We start from the raw sequence: 20,839 nt of genomic DNA, 5'->3' as shown, positions 1-20,839 counted from the left end.
TTTTCATATTTTTGAATTTTTCTCAAAATCTATGTGTACCCCTTCAAAAATATTGAGTTTTTCGGAAAATGCTCTATATACTGAAACCTATGATCCTTAGTGTTGTTTTAAAATTTCTAAACACAGTCTACATTTGTATTAACGTATATCAAACTCTCTTTCATGGTACATGGGCATCATTTTATTTTTTTGTCAATTAATTTAGTAAAACTTCATAATACTCCCTAAATTGGTGGACTAACCTGCATAAAATCGCTATTTTCTAGAGAAACGGAGACAACAAAAATTCAAGACCTCTTTGAACTTCATCATATGTTATTGAAGGATGCAGCTATGCATTAAAACAGTATTTTCATGTTTTTGAATTTTTCTCAAAATTTATGTGTTAACCCCTACGAAAATATTGAGTTTTTCGGTATATGCTCTATATACCGAATCCTATGATCTTTAGTGTCGTTTAAAAATTTCTAAACACATTATACATTTGTATTAATGTATATTAAACTTTTTTCATGGTACATGGGCATCGTCTGAATTTTTTATCAATTAATTAAGTAAAACTTCGTTATACTCCATAAATTGGTGGACTAACCTCTATAAAATTGTTATTTTATTGAGAAACGAAGACAACAAACGTTCCAAACCTCTTTGACCTTCATTATACGTTAGTGAAGGATGCAGCTATGCATTAAAACAGTATTTTCATATTTTTTAATTTTTTTCAAAATCTTTGTGCTAACCCCTACGAAAATATTGATTTTCTTGGTAAATGCTCTATATACTGAAGCATATGATCTTTAGTGTTGTTTTTAATTTTCTAACACATTCTACATTTGTATTAATTTATATTAAACTCTCTTTCATGGTGTATGGGCATCGTTTTATTTTTTGTCAATTAATTTAGTAAAACTTCATAATATTCCCTCAATTGGTTGACTAACCACTATAAAATCGCTATTTTCTAGAGAAGCGGAGACAACAAAGATTTTAAACCTCTTTGACCATTATCATATGTTAGTGAAGAATGCAACTATGCATTAAAACAGTATTTTCATATTTTTGAATTTTTCTCAAAATCTAAGTGACCCTACTAAAATATTGAGTTTTTCGGTAATTGCTTTATATACTGAAGCCTGTGATCTTTAGTGTTGTTTTAAAATATCTAAACACATTCTATATTTGTATTAATATATATTAAACTCTCTTTCATGCTATATGGGCTTCATTTTAATTTTTTGTCAATTAATTTAGTAAAACTTCATAATACTCCCTAAACCTCTTTGACCTTCATCATATGTTAGTGAATGATGCAACGATGCATTAAAACAGTATTTCCGTATTTTTTAGTTTTTTTCAAAATCTATATGTTAACTAACCCTTACGAAAATATTGAGTTTTCCGGTAAATGTTCTATATACTGAAGCCTATGATCTTTAGTGTTGTTTTAAATTTTTTTAACGCATTCTACATTTGTATTGATGTATATCAAACTCTCTTTCATGGTACATGGGCATCGTTTTAATTTTTTGTCAATTAATTTAGTAAAACTTCATTATACGTCCTAAATTGGTGGACTAACCACTATAAAATTGTTATTTGCTTGAGAAACGGAGACAACAAAAGTTCCAAATCTTTTTGAACTTAGTCATATGTTGGTGAAGGATGCAACTATGCATTAAAATATTATTTTTATTTTTTTGAATTTTTCTCAAAATCTATGTGAAAATATTAAATTTTTCGGTAAATGCTCTATATACTGAAGCCTATGATCTTTAGTGTCGTTTTAAAATTTCTAAACACATTCTACATTTGTATTAATGTATATTAAACTTTCTTTCATGGTACATGGGCATCGTTTTAATTATTTGTCAATTAATTAAGTAAAACTTCATAATACTCCCTAAATTGGTGGACTAACCTCTATAAAATTGTTATTTTATAGTGAAACGAAGACAACAAAAGTTCCAAACCTCTTTGACCTTCATTATATGTTAGTGAAGGATGCAGCTATGCTTTAAAACAGTATTTTCATATTTTTTTAATTTTTTTCAAAATCTTTGTGTACCTACGAAAATATTGAATTTCTCGGTAGATGCTCTATATACTGAAGCATATGATCTTTAGTGTTGTTTTAAATTCTCAAACACATTCTACATTTGTATTAATGTATAATAAACTCTCTTTCATGGAGTATAGGCATCGTTTTAGTTTTTTGTCAGTTAATTTAATAAAACTTCATAATACTCCCTAAATTGATTGACTAACCACTATAAAATAGCTATTTTCTAGAGAAATAGAGGCAACAAAGATTCTAAACCTCTTTGAACTTCATCATATGTTAGTGAAGGATGAAACTATGCATTAAAATAATATTTTCATATTTTTTTAATTTTTCTCAAAATCTATTTATCCCTACGAAAATATTGAGTTTTTCGGTAATTGCTTTATATACTGAAGCTTGTGATCTTTAGTGTTGTTTTAAAATATCTAAACACATTCTATATTTGTATTAATATATATTAAACTCTCTTTCATGGTATATGAGTTTAATTTAATTTTTTGTCAATTAATTTAGTAAAACTTCATAATACTCCCTAAATTGGTTGACTAACCACTATAAAATCGTTATTTTCTAGAAAAACGAAGACAACAAAGATTCTAAACCTCTTTGACCTTCATAATATGTTAGTGAATGATGCAACTATGCGTTAAAACAGTATTTTTCGCATTTTTTAGTTTTTTCAAAATATATGTGTTAACTAACCCCTACGAAAATATTTAGTTTTTTGGTAAATGTTCTATATACTGAAGCCTAAGATCTTCAATGTTGTTTTAAAATTTCTAAACGCATTCTCAATTTGTATTAATGTATATTAAACTCTCTTTCATGGTACATGGGCATCGTTTTGATTTTTTGTCAATTAATTTAGTAAAACTTCATAATACTCCCTAAATTGGTGGACTAACCACTATAAAATCGCTATTTTCTATAAAAACGGAGACAACAAAGGTTCTAAACCTCATTTACCGTCATCATATGTTAGTGAAAGATGCAACTATGCATTAAAACAGTATGTTCATATTTTTTAATTTTTCTCAAAATCTATGTGTTAACTAACCCCTACGAAAATATTTAGTTTTCCGGTAAATGCTCTATATAATGAAGCCTATGATCTTTAGTTTCTAGAGAAACGGAGACAACAAAAGTTCCATACATCTTTGAATTTCATCATATGTTAGTGAATGATTCAACTATGCATTTAAACAGTATTTTCATATTTTTGAATTTTTCTCAAAATTTATGTGTTAACCTTTACGAAAATATTGAGTTTTTCGGTATATGCTCTATATAATGAAGCCTATGATATTTAGTGTTGTTTTAAAATTTCGAAATACGTTCTACATTTGTATTAACGTATATTAAACTTTCTTTCATGGTACATGGGCATCGTTTTATTTTTTTGTCAATTAATTAAGTAAAACTTCATATTACTTCCTTAATGGTGGACTAAACGAAGACAAAAAAACTTCCAAACCTCTTTGACCTTCATTATATGTTAGAGAAGGATGCGACTATGCATTAAAAGAGTATTTTTTTAATTTTTTTCAAAATCAGTGTGTTAACCTGTCCGAAAATATTGAATTTTCGGTAAATGCTCTATATATTGAAGTCTATGACCTTTAGTGTTGTTTTAAATTTTCTAAATACATTCTACATTTGTATTAATGTATAATAAACTCTCTTTCATGGTGTATGGGCATCATTTTAATTTGTTGTCAATTAATTTAGCAAAAGTTCATAATACTCTCTAAATTGGTTGACTAACCACTATATAATCGATATTTTCTAGAAAAACGAAGACAACAAAGATTCTAAACCTCTTTGACCTTCATCATATGTTAGTGAATGATGCAACTATGCATTAAAACATTATTTTCATATTTTTGAATTTTTTTCAAAATTTATGTGTTAATATGATTTTTCGGTAATTGCTCTATATACTGAAGCCTGTGATCTTTAGTGTTGTTTTAAAATATCTAAACACATTCTATATTTGTATTAATATATATTAAACTCTCTTTCATGGTATATTGTCTTCGTTTTAATTTTTTGTCAATTAATTTAGTAAAACTTCATAATACTCCCTAAATTGGTGGACTAACCATTATAAAATCGCTATTTTCTGGAGAAACGGAGACAACAAAAGTTCCAAACCTCTTTGACTATAACTATATGTTAATGAATGATGCAAGTATGCATTAAAATAGTATTTTCATATTTTTTAATTTTTCTCAAAATCTATGTGTTCTATATACTGAAGCCTATGATCTTTAGTGTTGTTTTAAAATTTCTAAACACATTTTACATTTGTATTAATGTATATTAAACTCTCTTTCATGGTACTTGAGCATCGTTTTAATTTTTTGTCAATTAATTTAGTAAAACTTCGTAATACTCCCAAAATTGGTAGACTAACCACTATAAAATCGCTATTTCCTAGAGAAACGGAGACAACAAAAGTTCTAAACCTCTTTAAACTTTATCATATATTAGTGAAGGATGCAACTATGCATTAAAACAGTATTTTCATATTTTTTATATTTTTTTCAAAATCTATGTGTTGAATTTTTCGGTAAATGCTCTATATACTGAAGCCTATGATCTTTAGTGTTGTTTTAAATTTTCTAAACACATTCTACATTTTTATTAATGTATATTAAACTCTATTTCATGGTACAAGAGCATCTTTTTAATTTTTTGTCAATTAATTTAGTAAAATTTCATTATACTCCCTAAATTGGTGGACTAACTACTATAAAATTGCTATTTTCTAGAAAAACGGAGACAACAAAGGTTCTAAACCTCCTTGACCTTCATCATATGTTAGTGAAGGATGCAACTATGCATTAAAACAGTATGTTCATATTTTTTAATTTTTCTTAAAATCTATGTGTTAACCCCCTACGAAAATATTAAGTTTTTCGGTAAATGCTCTATATACTGAAGCCTATGATCTTTAGTGTTGTTTTAAAATTTCTAAACACATTATACATTTGTATTAGTGTACATTAAACTTTCTTTCATGGTACATGTGCGTCGTTTTAATTTTTTGTCAATTAATTTAATAAAACTTCATAATACTCCCTAAATTGGTGGACTAAACACTATAAAATCGCTATTTTCTAGAGAAACAGAGACAACAAAAGTTCTAAACTTCTTTGAACTTCATCATAATACTCCCTAAATTGGTGGACTAAACACTATAAAATCGCTATTTTCTAGAGAAACAGAGACAACAAAAGTTTTAAACTTCTTCGAACTTCATCATATGTTAGTGAAGGATGCAACTATGCAATAAAATAATATTTTCATATTTTTGAATTTTTTTCAAAATCTATGTGTTAACCCGCGTACGAAAATATTTAATTTTTTATAATTTAGAAATACACATTCAACATATATTAAAAATATGTAACACTAAATGTTAAACTACATATTCAATCAATTTATCAATTAAAATTTTTTATTACTATAAAACAAATATAACCGCGCTTAGCACGGATTGTAATCTAGTCTAATCTATTAATTTATGATCATAATTTTATCTACTATAAAATATTTTATTTTTATTTTTTAATTATAACAAAATATGTTGAGAAAGAATCTGAGAAAATTTTACTAAAATTTTAAATATTTTTGTAAAATAGCACATTAATTAATTTTGTAATTAGCAATATAATGTTATTATAAATTAATTTTAATTAAAGTTTTATTCTAAAACAAGAAAATAAAAAAATTATAATACTTTTTATAAATTTTGTAATTATATTTTGTACTATATAAAATAGAACTGACTAATGATTAAAAAAAAATAGAAGTGATTTATGAATTAAATATGACAAAATAATATTAAATAGGTAAATTAACAAAAAAAAATATTTGTTTCATTTAAATAAATTATTTCTCATCATTAAAATGAGTTAAAATTCGTAAACTATTTAATATTTTTACCCAGGAATAAATTTATTAACATAGGTTAAACTTTTATATCAACAACTATATATTTTCTTTTTATTTATTTTGAAACTTAAACAATGCATTGTTTAAAAATATTTATATACAAAAATATAATAGTATATAATAAGATTTAGTTCATGTACTATTTTAAAAATATGTTATTATAAAACTATGAAATTTTAATAATTCATTTAAATGTTAATCACAAATCATATTTTAATTATAAATTTATTTTTATTTTAATTATAACAAAATATGCTGAGGAAATTTTAGAAAATATTGCCAAAATTCAATATTTTGTATAAAATAATGTATTAATGTAGTAACAAAATCAAAGTCAAAATTCATGTAATTTTCCAAACTCAAAAATAGTTTTGTAATCATCCAAACTCAAAAATAGTTTTTTAATCTTCCAAACTCAAAAATAGTCTTCAAAAATAGTTGATCAGTTGGCCCGAAAACCACTTCATATTCCTTTAAAATCCTGAGAATGGTTTGACATTCTTCCTTTTGTGCTTTACAAAAGAAGAGGCTATCATCTGCAAAAAGCAAATGAGATATTGTCGGGCTAGCTCTAGCCACCTTCATCCCCGTCAAATGTTTTCCTCTCTCAGCCTTTTTAATGTTTGCAATCAAAGCCTCTGTGCACATGATGACTATTTTTGTATTGTACCTAACTCGAAAATATATTTGTAAGTAATAAAATTAATAACAAAATAAAATGTATTAAGCAAATCACTATATATTAATAATGTCGAATAAGAAATATAAAATACTATAGAGTTACATAATATATAATATTAAAATAAAAATTATATAGTCATAACATTTGTAACAATATCAAATACATTTATAAAATGATAAAAATATCTGCATGGACGTGCGGGTCGAAAACTAGTTAAAAGTTAAAGAGGAGTCAAAACATTGTTCACAAAGAAAACCGAAAAGATATGGATTTAAAAAAATAATAATGGAAAGATAGTTGATTTTTTTTAGATTAATCAAAGTCAATAAATAGTAAATTTTGGAAGATCATAAGTGAGGATTTTTGGCAAATTCTTTACAAGAAGCTAAATATTTATTTCTTAGATAAAATAAAAACACACAAAAAAAAAAGCATTGATCCAAAAAAAATGAAAACTCTCTCTCTCTATTGTATAAGCATAATCAATTCTCGCACTAGTGTCCTCTCCTCCTCAGTGCGTGTTTCCTAAAAGTTTAGTTTTTTCGTGACCAACTCTTCTCTCGGGAGCGCACACAAATCTCTCTTCGTTCTTTCATCCTTGGTTTTGAGCTTATCGCAGGGCCTAGTAACATCGATCGAGGAGAATTTATGAGCACGAGATCTCGATTCCCCATACACTGAATACACGTAGGCCTCCTCTCTCTTCTCTCTCATGTTCCTCTGTTCCTTTCACATTTAATTTTTGCGATCTTCTGGGTCCCCCCACCCCTCTTGTCCCTCTTGTCTCCTTCTCCCAACATTTTCAGTTTTGTTTCGTTTTATATTTACTTTTAGTACACAAAACTCTTCAACCGTTTTCAGTTTCTCTGTTTTATTCGTGTCGGAATCTCTTTCTTTCTCGTAAAGCTTTGATTTTTATTCTGTATTTTGATTCGTCACCAGTAGGGTTCGAAGTCGGGGCGCAATGCAAATGAATCGTATCTCGAAGCTGGCTCTCGTGGGGTTAATACTTCTCTGCTCAGGTTTGTAATGTAAAGAATGTTACTTACATAGATTTTGATTGGTTCCTGTTTCATAAAGCTTGTTCCTTTTTTTCACATTCAGTTCTTGTCTCCTCTGCGGAACTTGAGTTTGGTCACTGCGAAAGAGTTGTGAAAAGATGGGCGGATGCTTCTTCTTCATCTTCTAGTGAAGAACAACATTCTAATAACAAAGACAAACGCTCTCTTCAGGATCTGCTCTTCTTTCTCCATGTTCCTCGAACTGGTGGCAGAACCTACTTTAACTGGTGTGATCTCTCTCTCTTACCAAAAACTGAACTGAAAAATGATTTCTTTTGATCGGTAGTGTGTGGTTTAATGCTTTGTAGTCCTCCTCTCTTGTAGTTTCTTGAGGAAGTTGTATGATAACGCTGAGGAATGTCCTCGTTCTTACGACAAGCTCCGTTTCAATCCAAGGTATGGTTGTGTCTCCTCTCTTTTGTCATTAACTTCATTGTTTTGATGCCAAAGATTTATGTTCAAAAAATAGCTATGCGGCTTATATGAGATTATTAATTAGGCGGGCTAGTAGACCGATTTTTTTAATAACTTTGAAAAAAATCAGTCTAAAAAATTATTTCGTTTAGATCCGATTTGCTGATTAGAAGGACATCTCGTCGCTACCTAGACCGATTTTTTAGAACACTGCCAAAGATTATGTGGCTTGTGAAAGATAACTTCTAATGAAAGCTTTGTTCCCCTCTCTGAATCTATAGGAAGGAGAAGTGCAAGTTGTTGGCGACGCATGATGACTACAGTTTGATGGAAATGCTACCGAGGGATAAAACTTCGGTGATGACAATAGTCCGTGATCCCGTTGCGCGTGTGCTGAGCACTTACGAGTTTTCAGTAGAGGTAGCAGCTAGGTTCTTGGTGCATCCCAATTTAACTTCTGCTGCAAGGATGGCTGGCCGCATCCGCAAGAAGAATGTTATAAGCACGCTAGACATATGGCCTTGGAAGTACCTTGTTCCATGGATGAGAGAAGACCTCTTTGCTCGGGTACATCCCCTTCACCTTCCTTTGAACATAGTTTTTGGGTATAGTTATAGTTTTTGAGTTTAATTATAAAATTATTTTGATGAAATGTCAAAATTAGATACACCAAACAAAAAAAAAATCAGACAACTTTGTAGATTTCTACGAATATTATTGCTTAATTTAACAGATGTAGACTAATTAAGATCGATTTAAACCGATTTAGAACATTTTAAACTGATTTGAATTCTATAAATCGAATTTTAAGAAAATTGTTTTGGCTAGGACCGAGTTGTCGCCTAGACCAATGTTTAGAACCATGACAAGACTATCGTCTGAAGCTTGTGTTACTCATGCTTTGTCTTTGATTAGAGAGATGCAAGAAAAGTTAAGGGAGTGGTCATCATTGAAGACGCTAACCCTTATGGCATGGAGGAGATGCTTATGCCGCTGCACAAGTATCTCGATACTCCCACTGCTCATGACATAATCCACAATGGAGCTACGTTTCAGGTACTTTTTGTCATGTTTCTTTGTTTTTCTTTTGTTAAGTGATCTCCAGAGAATTTTCATTTCATTTTCACAGATTGCAGGATTGACAAACAATTCACATTTAGCAGAAGCACACGAGGTTAGGCATTGTGTGCAGAAGTATAAAAGCCTCGGCGAGCTTGTTCTTCAAGTCGCCAAGGTAGTTTGTTTAACACTTAGTTCTTCATCGTAACGAGAGACGCATCTTGGTATTGTTCTCTTGTACTCTTTTCTGGTCTTTGCAGAGAAGGTTGGATAGCATGTTGTATGTTGGACTTACAGAGGAGCATAGAGAATCTGCATCGCTTTTTGCTAATGTAGTGGGCTCTCAGGTGCTTTCCCAAGTGGTTATGTCAAACGTAACTGCAAAATCCAAAACTACTAAATCAGGTTAGTGTAAGTTTCTCATCTTTCAATACTCTTTTATCCGATAAGAACATAGCAACATAGAGTCAGGGTAATGAATCATTCTGTAGTCACAGTGACATTTGCTCAGAGTATACCTCTCTTGGATCTATGCTTAAGGTGTTGACTGTGATGGTTTTTATTTTATTGTTTTGCTTTTAGAAGTCCAAAACTCATTATAGCACTCATTCAACTGTTCTTTAGATTAATTTTTGAGATTGACAGTTCTTGTATACAAACTTGTAATTGTAATCATATGTTCTCTTGATGCTTCAGAAGAAAGGGATACAGTTTCAGAATCAGGGTCAGATAAGAGTGAGATTAAGGTAAAGTTCTGCTCCTCATAGTAATACATTAAATTGTAATTTTCTTGCTGAAGATGACTGACATTGCAGAATGGTACAACTAAAGTTGCATCTGACAAGATAGAAGCTAAGAGTGGGACTGTAAGTAACTTTTCTTTTTTTTTAGCCTTTATGATCAACAACATGTGAAGTGTTGTGATCCTTATGTGTGTTGAATACACCTCAGATGACGGTGAAAACTCTAATGGAAGTCTATGAAGGCTGCAGTACTCATCTACGGAAGTCCCAAGGAACCAGACGTGTCAACTCCTTGAAGAGAATCTCGCCAGCAAATTTCACCACAGAGGTAAAAAAAAATTGTTTAGGACATGAAAGCAAATGAGAGGAGAAGGCTTGAATAATCAATAATGCATTTTACAGACACGTACAAGAGTTCCTAGAGAGGTGATTCAGCAGATCAAATCGCTTAACAATCTAGATGTGGAGCTTTACAAGTATGCAAAAGAGATCTTTGTCAAAGAACATGAACTTGTGTCAAAGAAGATCGTTTCAACAGTAAGTCCCTCTTCTTGATCCAGAGAGTTTTCAGTTTCACCATTTGTTTTGAAGATAAGAGTTGCAATGAAACTTGCTCAAGGTTTCTCATTGACAATGTTGTTGTTGTATGTGTGCAGTCTAAGAGAAGCATTGTTGATCTGCAGAACGTATTTGGAGAAATGGATGATGAGAAGCTGTGGACAGTGGCATTGATGCTTTTACTGCTCTTCCTTTTCTTTCTATTTGTAAATGCTAGAAGAAGAAGAACCTCTAAGGTTAAGATTTGATCATCCTCACTTTCTTTGGGGCCAAATTAGGCAGTTGGGAGAAGATTTTGGGTCTAATTGTAATATTCTTAAAGCTTCTGGGTCCAGTTGTAATATTCTCTTGTTTTCTTTTCTACTTCTCGTGGTAGAGAAAAAGTTTTGGGCCTTACAGGTGAAAAGGGGAAAATTAGAAGTAAGCCCATATCTTCTTTCTTATAAAATGGCTAAAAAATATAAACGAAAATAGTTTTATTTATTATAAAGAATAAAATAAGCTAAAGTATTTTCTTTGTTGGTAAACTATAATCTAAAGTCTTAGCTTAATCCTCTATTTTTTAGTGGTTTTAAATTACAAAAGGAAAAACAAATATCATGATACTCAAAATTCTTTTTATTTTCTTATATCTTGGACATCAATATCAATACCATATGATATATATTTATTGTATGATATGGTTTATTTGACCGACATATGCTCATCCTCATCCATTCTTGTCGATATATATTTGACAGGTAATATCTATCATTTACTTACCTTATTTATTTGTATTCGAATGTTCGTAAAAGATCCTATTTACTGCAGAAGATAAGGTACAGAACTACTTGGTATTAACTACAACGTGTGAATTGAATTTTATACAGCTAAGTATGTTCGGTTAATGTATTTATTGATTCGTTTAGAGAAAAAAAAACATTTATTGAGTTACTAAAATGTTTTTAAGTAAAGACGCGTTAATAGATATATATTTTCTTTTATGATCAAAAAAAAAAAAGATATATATTTTCTTTCCTCCATTATAGAACCAAAATCGATTGCGTATTTTCTTTAAAGTTAAGTTATGTCTACATGATAAAGCACTTACCATATTTTCGTTTTAATTCTAATCTTTATAAAAAGAACACGACACGAGACATTGCAAAGAAAAAAAACACATCGTACGACTCTTTTATCTCTCCGTGTAGTAGTCCATATATATATATATATACTATCTTGACAAGGTTCATACGTCACTCTCTCTTTTTCTCTCTTGGTCCTGTTTAGTTTCTTCACGTGTATATTTGTGTCCCTAGGATGATGAATTGGTTACCTGAGGAAGGTCTTACTGCTGATGATTTCTTTGATGACTTCATCAACACCATCGACTTTCCATTACAAGACATTGATGATGTCACCACCAATGGTGAGGTAGAAGATTGGGAAGCCAAATTTCAACACCTCGAACCTCCTCCTATGGATGTCTTTACGAGTTTTCCCTCGGAGTTCACCTCCTCTTGTGGCGTTAACAGGCTCGGCCCTCTGGGGACGGTACCTGTTTTGGTGAGTTCTTCCTTGCTGCCAAAACTCAAAAGCATATATTTTCAGATTAGTATTATCTCAGGTTACAACATGTCATAATATGGGTCAGTTGGTATATATTTACTAACAACCACGATTTGCATGATATTATGTAACATATTGGTCATACTTTTTTACTGCTTTAGGTTAGAAGAGTTTGTGAAAGTATTCATATGCTTTGATAATTTACTTATACATATTACTTTATATATATTTACTCACACATGCAGTATTATAACACTTATGCAGAATATGTCTGTCATAGTATAATATAATGACAATGACTTTGGGGTTCAAACCTTGGCAGTTTTTTTTACCGCCATAGATTTCTTTTGGGTAATATTTTACCGCAGTAGATAGATCATAAGACTGAGGAGGTTAAAGTCTAATATTCTTTCATGGGTGCAGAAACAGTCCGGTGCTTGTGGAGCCTTGTCTGGCATAAACAGCAGCACTCTCCACCAGGCTTCATCACCTCATGATATCAAAGTCTCAAAGCTGTTTCAGTCTTTAAGCCCAGTGTCAGTTTTTGAGAGCAACTATGCTTCTTTCTCACCACAGGACTCAAGATCTCAGAGAATGACTTCCCCTGTGAAAGGCATGAGAAGCAAGCGCAAACGCCCCACACCCACACCAGTGAGATTCAAATACCTTCACTCGTTTGAAGCCAGTAAGCCTGAGAAGTTAACTCCTGGCGAATCAGGATTCAGGACTTACTATGCTTTTGAACAACATGCCAAGAAGGGACGCAAGATTTCATCCCAAGTGACAAGAAAATGCAATCACTGTGAGACAACCGAGACTCCGCAGTGGAGGGAAGGACCCAATGGACCAAAGACTCTCTGCAACGCTTGCGGCGTGAGGTTCAGATCAGGCCGTCTAGTTCCAGAGTACAGACCAGCCTCGAGCCCGACCTTCGTCCCATCTGTGCATTCAAACTCACACAGGAAGATCATGGAGATGAGGAGGAATGAAGGTGATCAGTTCCACACCAAAATGATTCACGGAATGATATCAAGAGCATAGAGACAAGAAGGCTGAATCAGTTTTGAGTTTGGGAACTCACTGCAGGAAGAGATGGTATACAAACGTAGGGTTTAGTGACTGTTTTAGAGGGGTTTAGTTTGAAGTTAGGTCTAACTTTTACAAATTTTATCTCTATCTTATGTTGTTCTTTCAGAAGACACGATTCAAACTTCGAAAGAACAGGCCAACAACAGGAAACATGTTTTTTCAGACTCTTCAACTTAAGTTTTCTTACGTAAACACTCTCATACAAAATCACACTGTACAGATAAACTGACATTACTCCAAAACTCCGACATCTTGATCCACTTTCCAGTAGTTGTTATCGTTGAACTCCTTCTCTCCTCCTGAACTACTTTCCTCCGCCTTTTGGCTGTCTTCACCAGTCTCCATGTTTATCTTCATGGCTCCAGCTTCTCCTACAATCCCTTCTTTCATCGCTTGCTCCATCGCTTTCTCTGTCCCTTCTGCTTCCACCCCCACAAACTCCACATCCTTCTCGAACAGTGATCTTTCCGTAGGGGACGACGACCCGTTTGGAATCACAGGTTCGGTTTTTGCCTCGAGCATTGGTGTGTCGAGGTTCATCACGTTTTTGCTGTCCTCATCATCATCATCGAGGAATGGGTTCAGACCAGTGCCACTCACTTGCATATCGGATGATGGTTCGTCCCACCCAACCCATCCGGGTGGCTGTTCTGAAAAAGCTTCTTCGGTTTTCTCCAACGTGTTGAAGTCGAAGAACCCCATTGGACTCTCCGTTTGGAAGTTGGTTTCACCTGTGTTCAACGCGCTATCTTTTGGATTCCTGGTGAGATCATCGTCTTCTACTCCAACCACAACCTCGTCGTCGTCACTGCTGCTGGTGTTGGCATTGACGGTTCTGTTCAACTCCGCGTCCTCTATTGTATTGGAACCTGCTGGGTCGGGAGGCGTGCTGCTGAATCTGTCGTCTTGGAATGTGAACCAATCTGAGTTTGTAAACAAGCTGCGGAAAAGTAACGAGAAAGACTCGAGTCATTATTTGGACAGATGTTCATGAGTCTATCAGCAAAATGCAAATAACTTACCTTCCTTGGTCATCGCCGAGTCTTAAGGATGAAATTATTACTTCAGCAGATTCATCATCGAAGTAAACATCCTATGTAGCATGAACCAATTCCAAATTTTCAAAATAATGTTATTGATGTATATCTATCAGGGTGTGATAAAAGATGCAGATACGTTTGTTTAAAGAAAAGGGGGGAAGAGGAATTTTGGAAGACTTACATCATCATCTCTGTCGAGAGCAATGTGGTCCTAACCAAAGAGATGATAAGATTCAGTATCATTTAAAATCGTTCATAAATGAGGGAAAAAGAGAGCATTACCTCTCCATTGTCACCATTATCATACGTTTGGTACCTAAAGGCTTGGCTTAAATTATTGGCCAGAGCAGCAACATCATAATCCTTGTCTTCCTCATCGCTATCTCTTATCCTATCTTGTACTGTGGTTGGGCGCCTGCATTTAAAAGTGGGTTCAGAAATATATACAACCAAGAGTACATGACGAGAAGGGATATCATGAGAGTAAGACTTTAAGTTGTACAATGCTAGAGTAATAATCCAAAGTCTCACAACAGATCACCACAATATATATACATACATATTTGACATGTATTATAGAGCAAACACTGCAGTTTATCAGGTCTTACTAATCATGAGAAGTTTTCGTGATTGGTTACCTTACGGCAGAACTTACTAGCGTCAGTCAACATTAAGTAACATTTTTAAGGGTATTATTCAAATATGGACAAGGATCGCACATAAACTTTTACATCAATAATCAGCATACGTAGCATTGACTGATTATTTTGCTGGTTACTATATATGATTAGTGAGCAGAGGTAATGAACGTACCCGCATCCCCATCTGTAGACATTCTCAACAGTGTTGCGTTCCTGCAGAACACTACCTTGCCACTCATTCCATTCGTTGTTTTCCTAAAGATTTGAGAATTAAAAAGTGTGAGGACAGCTATATTCCGTATACGGTGACAGAAGAAAAACTAAACAGCAGAGCTTGTATGATTGTAATACGAACCTGGAGGTATGTCTTTATCTGGTCATTGCTGGTACCCAGCTGAACAATTTTATTAGATATTCTTGTGATATGTCCAATATATCCGACTCGAGGGGTTTTCTTCCCAGTGGCGGCTATCGTGGGCTACCTCACACAAAAGAAAATGGCAGACAATACTTGTCAGCTAATATGAACTTCGGAGTAGTGAATCAATGGCTTTAATTTGACACTGCCTTAACATGACACTACGTCGTAGCAAATTGTTATACCTGGCTATCGCCTGAGAGATCCGAGTCCTTGTCTGAAGCTAGGAACTTTCCAATCAGATTGCATTCTCGAAGAATATGGTTAACCATCAATTCGCTCTTGTTTTCCAAACAAGAAAGTATTATACTCTCCACTTGATGATGCAGAGCGTTATTGTATGGGTACCTACATGTGTTGACAACATTTGATTAGTTAAGATCTAGTAGAAATCACAACACTGAGATCAAGAGTTTGAAGTTTGTCAAATGCCTACTCGAAAAACAGATCAAGGGTTCTTTTAATTGTTCCTGAACTAACTAACTCCTTCTGTGCAGCTTCACTTCCAGTTCTCAACAAAATTGCAATAAACTCCACAATCTGAAACAAAAATAGGGAACTCAGTCTATCTAAACATAGAGACTTTACAATTATAAAAAAAAGCACTGTTGTTACTATAAATTTGGATCTGACCTTTAGACGATGCTTCCCAAGAGGAGGCTTCAGTTCACCATATGTTGTAGGCAATACTGTGCTGTCAGGTGCTACCGTGAGAAGCATAAGCAAGTCGTCTGCAGAAGAAAAATAATTGATTATTTAAGGCCATTGAATACGTAAACCCAGATATGGAATACTTGTATGAGACCGTATCCTACATATACAAGAACTACGTAAAGTTTCCAAGAATTTATGGTATTACTATGACAGAAGTTTCATATAAATCAGTATAAACCAAAATAGGACAAAAAGGAGGGGAGTACAAATCTTGCTAGTCATGTGAAGATATTACATCATATGATCAAACTTACTGAGTTTAGGAAGCATGGCACCAATTGTCTCCTGGGACACTGGGACAGGAGACTCGAACATATGTTGACCACTATAAGAATTGAACATCGATGATGACGTAGCAGATTTCCTCGGATCTAACAGAGAAGTGCATACTGAAAGCGAATGAACTAGACAAGATTTTGAGTGTGAGTCTTCAAGAGCATGACCAAGTATCCTAGAAACAAAGCTGCAAAAACAGGGAACAAGTTGTGATGCCTCGTGAAATTATTATGTATCAACATATTGAAACAATATGATTCAATAATGGAAGAAAAGATTACAAACCCAGGGCTAGAGAGCTGTGAAGCTAAAGCTGACGGTGCATTCCGAGAAATTGCACATAATGTTTCTGCTGCATTTGCCTGAACCTCAGGAGGACACTGATTCAAGTTGGAAAAAATCGTAAGAAACTACATATATTAGATCAGACTGAAAGCCACTAGCCTCTTGTCTTTTAGATGAATATAGAAAAGCTTCACCACTTACAGATGGTTTAAGTTTGTCCACAATCATTTCAAGTAAATTGCTATCCGCCAACCATTGCATCACATCCAGAAAGTTGGGATAAACGTGATCATCAGCCCCCACCAAGCGAACCAAAACCTACACAGTGTCTCATAAATAACATTGCAGAAATAACCTCTGAAGCCACACCAAGATGCACTGCGTCTAAACAACCAATTACCTCCATGATGGATGTTATTCCAATCAAATCAACCAGCTGGCAGAAAACATTTTGATGCCCCTGCGATCACAAAAGTTACTTTAAGAATAGTAGCCAGTGTAGGTACCTCAACACAAAACAAATCATAAACGATTCAACTAATTTTTGTTATCATGAGATAATAACTTTCAGCAATTCAACTGAAGAATAGGGTCATGTCAATCTTATATTCTTACAATGCACTACATCTATCTGTCAAGACTTACTCTACCATGCTCCTACAAAATTCCAGTAATCAGGTCAAATAAATTCCCTAATTTATCATCAAGTTCTCATCTAAATTTCCAGCCACCTATAATAGGTCGTCGACCCGGATTTGACAGAGATGTACACACTTTTCAGCTAAAAAAATAATCTAATCATAACACTCAGGCAAGAAAGTGAGAGAGAAAATAAGACCATTTATTAACTAAACGTTATTACTTACTTTTACATAATTCATAAGCGCTGCAGTCTTTCTCACCATAAGGCAAATGACGACCTACACCAAGAAGAGACAAGTAAGAAGTATGCTGCACGGTTGCAGAACTTTGAAATTATTGCAGCCATAGACTGTAAGGATAAACTACTGGAAGTTGGCTAATACACAAACTAACGTACTGTAAGAATACCTTGCTGAAATAGCCAGCCAGCAATGCACTGTGAGGACGATTTGGTTCCAGAAAGGAGAAAAGCAAGTCCATCAGCTGCAACATAAGCCACCAAGTGATAAGTATGAAATGTCATCTGTGAGAAAGGTAAAAAGGATGAAAGAAGAAAAAATACCTCGTCCTCCTCCACCAAAGTCTTTAGAATAACATCAATTTCACATGTAAATATCTCACACGAGATGAATGGAAACCTAAGAGAAGAAGAAACCATTTATCAGCCCGAGAGGAAACAAAAGAGTAAGACAAGGTAAAAACTCCAGCAAGAAAGCATATATATTTTACTTGAAAGCACGTTTACTATCATCAGCATCACTCGGAGGTTCTTCAACAATATACCGCAATAACTGCTCCACCTGAGCTTTATCCCTTAGACTGCAATCATTAATTAACACTCAACAAATCCATATAGCGTTTATTATTAATAAGCAAAAATAAAAAAAATAAAAAAAAAAGATTACAAATTAATGAGGCGGCTATTCAAAGCCTTGCACTCTTGAATAATCTCTTCCTCGTCAAGAAGCTCTTCCAAGGTGAAGTTTTCTTTGTCTAGAATCGTCTCCACCTAACATAAATCAAAGAAAAATCAATACACAAGTTCAAAGCAAGGAGAAAGAGAAAGGTCAATGATCCAAAAGTAAGCAGATAACGACGCGCACACACACACACACACACAATCCCAGAAGAACCGTTCAAAGTAACGAACCTAAAATTCAATTTCAAGGGAAAAAGCAACACGAAAAGAACAAAAAGAAGATTATCTGTTAGCTCACCGGAGAGGATGCAGAGAGAGATGTGAGCTTCCAGAACATGGCTGCTGCGAGGGAGGAGATGAGCTGAAAAGCTTCGCCGTAGCTGAGAAAAAGGAATAGATCCTAGAACCCTAAGCTGTGAAGAATCTAGGTAATCGCTGCTTCTTCGGCGGCGATTTCGTCTGGGGGGGAGATTGAGAGAAACCCTAACCGATCAGTCAAACAGAGAGATTGATTGATTGGAGATCCTGAGAAAAGAGAGCAGCGATGAAGAGAGGGGAAAAGTAAAAAAAAAAACAAACGAGGCTTATTCTTATTTGTTTTTGTTTTATCTTAAGACTTTATTTATCATATAAAGGAACTTGACTGAGTGTGTGTTATTAATTAAAATTTAGTTAAAGGGCAAATCTCCAAAATAGCATCTTTCTAAGTTTATATCACAAAAATAACATTCAAAAACTAAAATGATCAAAATAGCAACTTTCTAAGTTTATCATTTGAAAATTTTAATTTTTTTATTTTTCAAAATTTGAAATCTTATCCTCAAAACTTCATTTCTCAACTCTAAACTCTAAACCCTAAACCCTAAACTCTAAACTCTAAACTCTAAATCCTAAACTCTAAACCATAAACTCTAAACCCTAAACCCTAAACTCTAAACCCTAAACCATAAAATCTAAATCCTAAATCTCATCTTTTAACTCTAAACCCTAAGTTTGTGACTTTTGATAAAACATTAAGTGCTATTTTTGTGACTTTTAACCTTAAGTGCTAGTTTGGGAACAAAAACTTGATTTAGTGCTATTTTTGTCTTTTTCTCTTAGTTAAATTTGCCAAGTTTGACTCGTGATTTTTCTTGGTCGTATATGATGATGATTTGTGGTGGTGGTTTTAGTCATGAGTCATGACGACGGTGATCTATATATAACTTGTTATGGATTATGTTTCACCCAAGCACAGGTGACTTGTGATAAAACATCACTTTTTTAAAAATAAAGTCAAGCTCTTTTTGCGTAATATGTATATGTATATAGTTTTTTTTTTTGAACTGTTTCTTCGTATTGAAATGCATAAAAAATGTAAAAATTACAAGCCGTAGGTTTAAGTTTTAGAGCCCAACCCAGTTACAAAAAGAAACCCACATCAAGAACCATTAAGTAACCAACCTAACCAAATAGAAACCCAATCACAATAAGGCCCAAAAAAGTTTAGGAGGCAGAGAGTTGAAGAAGCTACGGACGGTGGCTTAGTTATAATCAAAAGTCAAAGAGATGTAGAGGAGCACGACGCGAACAGACCGAGAAGGATGGATGGGGGAGAGTTGGAGCGAGTGATGGGGGTGTTAAGATAGCTATTGCTGCATCATGATAGAAGAGGCAGAAGGGTTCGATGTTCTGAAGCTCAGGATGCGATCCTTGATTTGCCTGTTTAGTAGTCGAATGATTGCATCCCCCGATCGGAAAGCATTACGATGAATTCTGGCATTTCGTTATGTCCAAGTCCAATAGATACATCCTTGCCAACAAAGAAGAGTAAGTATGCCTCTTGTTGATCGCCTGTTTTGAGTTGACAATTGGGTCATGACTGAGTGCCAAGATCTTGCAGGATTCACACCACATCTTGGCGCCAAAGTGCTCCAGATTCCCCAAGCGAAAGGGCATTCGAAGAAGAGATGATCTCGTCTTTCAGATGCTACATTGCAGAGCAAGCATAGCGGTGAAGATTGAAGCCCCCAACCAATGATTCTATCACGAGTTGTGCACCGATTCAACACAAACAACCATGTTAGGAAATTGTGGCGCGGAATTCCTCCTTTGTTCCAAACCGATTGAAACCAAGGAACAGAAGCTTCCTTCTCAAAGGTTATGATACACACTTCCATTAGAATAGTTATGCACTACTATAACATCAAGTTCCCATTCATAGTAGTCCTCTTCATTATTTAGCAGGATGGTAGTTAAGTGGGCATGTAATTGAACCTGTGTATCAGAGCGTGATGGAGGGAGCCGCCAAGAGTTATTGGAGGAAAGAGAAGCAAGAGTTGCTGTCGGAGAAATCCCCATGGAAGAGTAAGCACCCAGTTGAAGAAAACTCTCAAGCTGCCGAAGGGGGACCAATTGTCTGTCCAGAACTGGCAGGAGAGGCCATTTGAGACTCTAAGGTGAATCCATTTATAGATTAGGGGACTCAGTTTTAGGAGTTTGTTCACTTGCCACGAGAACCGTCTGTTAGGAGCAGTTGTCCATAAGTTTCTTAGATCTCCATTAAGTACTTCCTCCTTGAACCAAGCCACCCAAACCGATCCAGCTTGAAAGAACAGAAGCCAGATTAGCTTCAAGCAGCACGCCTTATTCCAAAGTAGCAAATCATTTATCCCAAGTCCACCTTCTTTCTTTGGCTTCGTTACCTCATTCCAAGACACTCTTGCTGTGTGATGATCCTCTATGTTCC

General features: G+C 34.0%; 3 protein-coding genes across 6 annotated transcripts; 2 read left to right on the top strand and 1 right to left on the bottom strand.

Moving 5' to 3' along the window:
• Window positions 1-6,956: 6,956 nt before the first annotated feature.
• On the top strand, window positions 6,957-11,056 carry LOC106433216 (protein-tyrosine sulfotransferase). 4 transcript variants are annotated; one of them, XM_048765660.1, is made up of 13 exons: window positions 6,957-7,391; window positions 7,647-7,726; window positions 7,809-7,992; window positions 8,090-8,161; window positions 8,461-8,746; window positions 9,095-9,235; window positions 9,309-9,413; window positions 9,499-9,643; window positions 9,938-9,984; window positions 10,054-10,104; window positions 10,190-10,309; window positions 10,384-10,518; window positions 10,638-11,056. In XM_048765660.1, the coding sequence occupies exons 2-13, from the start codon at window positions 7,669-7,671 to the stop codon at window positions 10,785-10,787; spliced, it is 1,494 nt and encodes a 497-aa protein (XP_048621617.1). In that variant the 5' UTR covers window positions 6,957-7,391; window positions 7,647-7,668; the 3' UTR covers window positions 10,788-11,056. The 4 variants fall into 4 exon arrangements, with proteins under 4 accessions (XP_048621617.1, XP_013729522.1, XP_013729521.1 ...); XM_013874068.3 differs by having other exon boundaries at window positions 6,970-7,391; window positions 9,309-9,353; window positions 9,935-9,984; XM_013874067.3 differs by having other exon boundaries at window positions 6,974-7,391; window positions 7,650-7,726; window positions 9,935-9,984.
• A 505-nt stretch (window positions 11,057-11,561) lies between these two features.
• Window positions 11,562-13,368, top strand: LOC106433212 (GATA transcription factor 11). Its single transcript, XM_013874057.3, has 2 exons — window positions 11,562-12,084; window positions 12,511-13,368. The coding sequence occupies exons 1-2, from the start codon at window positions 11,839-11,841 to the stop codon at window positions 13,126-13,128; spliced, it is 864 nt and encodes a 287-aa protein (XP_013729511.1). The 5' UTR covers window positions 11,562-11,838; the 3' UTR covers window positions 13,129-13,368.
• Window positions 13,221-18,708, bottom strand: LOC106433214 (serine/threonine-protein phosphatase 6 regulatory subunit 3-like). The gene is made up of 19 exons (XM_048765658.1): window positions 18,410-18,708; window positions 18,098-18,201; window positions 17,922-18,011; window positions 17,755-17,830; window positions 17,601-17,675; window positions 17,417-17,470; window positions 16,951-17,010; window positions 16,752-16,868; window positions 16,551-16,645; window positions 16,244-16,452; window positions 15,909-16,006; window positions 15,712-15,815; window positions 15,461-15,623; window positions 15,213-15,335; window positions 15,030-15,112; window positions 14,499-14,631; window positions 14,398-14,427; window positions 14,199-14,269; window positions 13,221-14,116 (listed from the first exon to the last, which is right to left on the bottom strand). Exons 1-19 carry the CDS (start codon window positions 18,446-18,448, stop codon window positions 13,408-13,410), a joined length of 2,433 nt encoding a protein of 810 aa, XP_048621615.1. The 5' UTR covers window positions 18,449-18,708; the 3' UTR covers window positions 13,221-13,407.
• Between the last annotated feature and the right edge of the window lie 2,131 nt (window positions 18,709-20,839).

The sequence above is a fragment of the Brassica napus genome, chromosome C8, assembly GCF_020379485.1.
Source record: "Brassica napus cultivar Da-Ae chromosome C8, Da-Ae, whole genome shotgun sequence".
In the NCBI taxonomy this organism is placed as follows: Eukaryota; Viridiplantae; Streptophyta; class Magnoliopsida; order Brassicales; family Brassicaceae; genus Brassica; species Brassica napus.
Note: the sequence above shows the minus strand (reverse complement) of the source record. Positions and strands in the feature narration are given on the sequence as shown.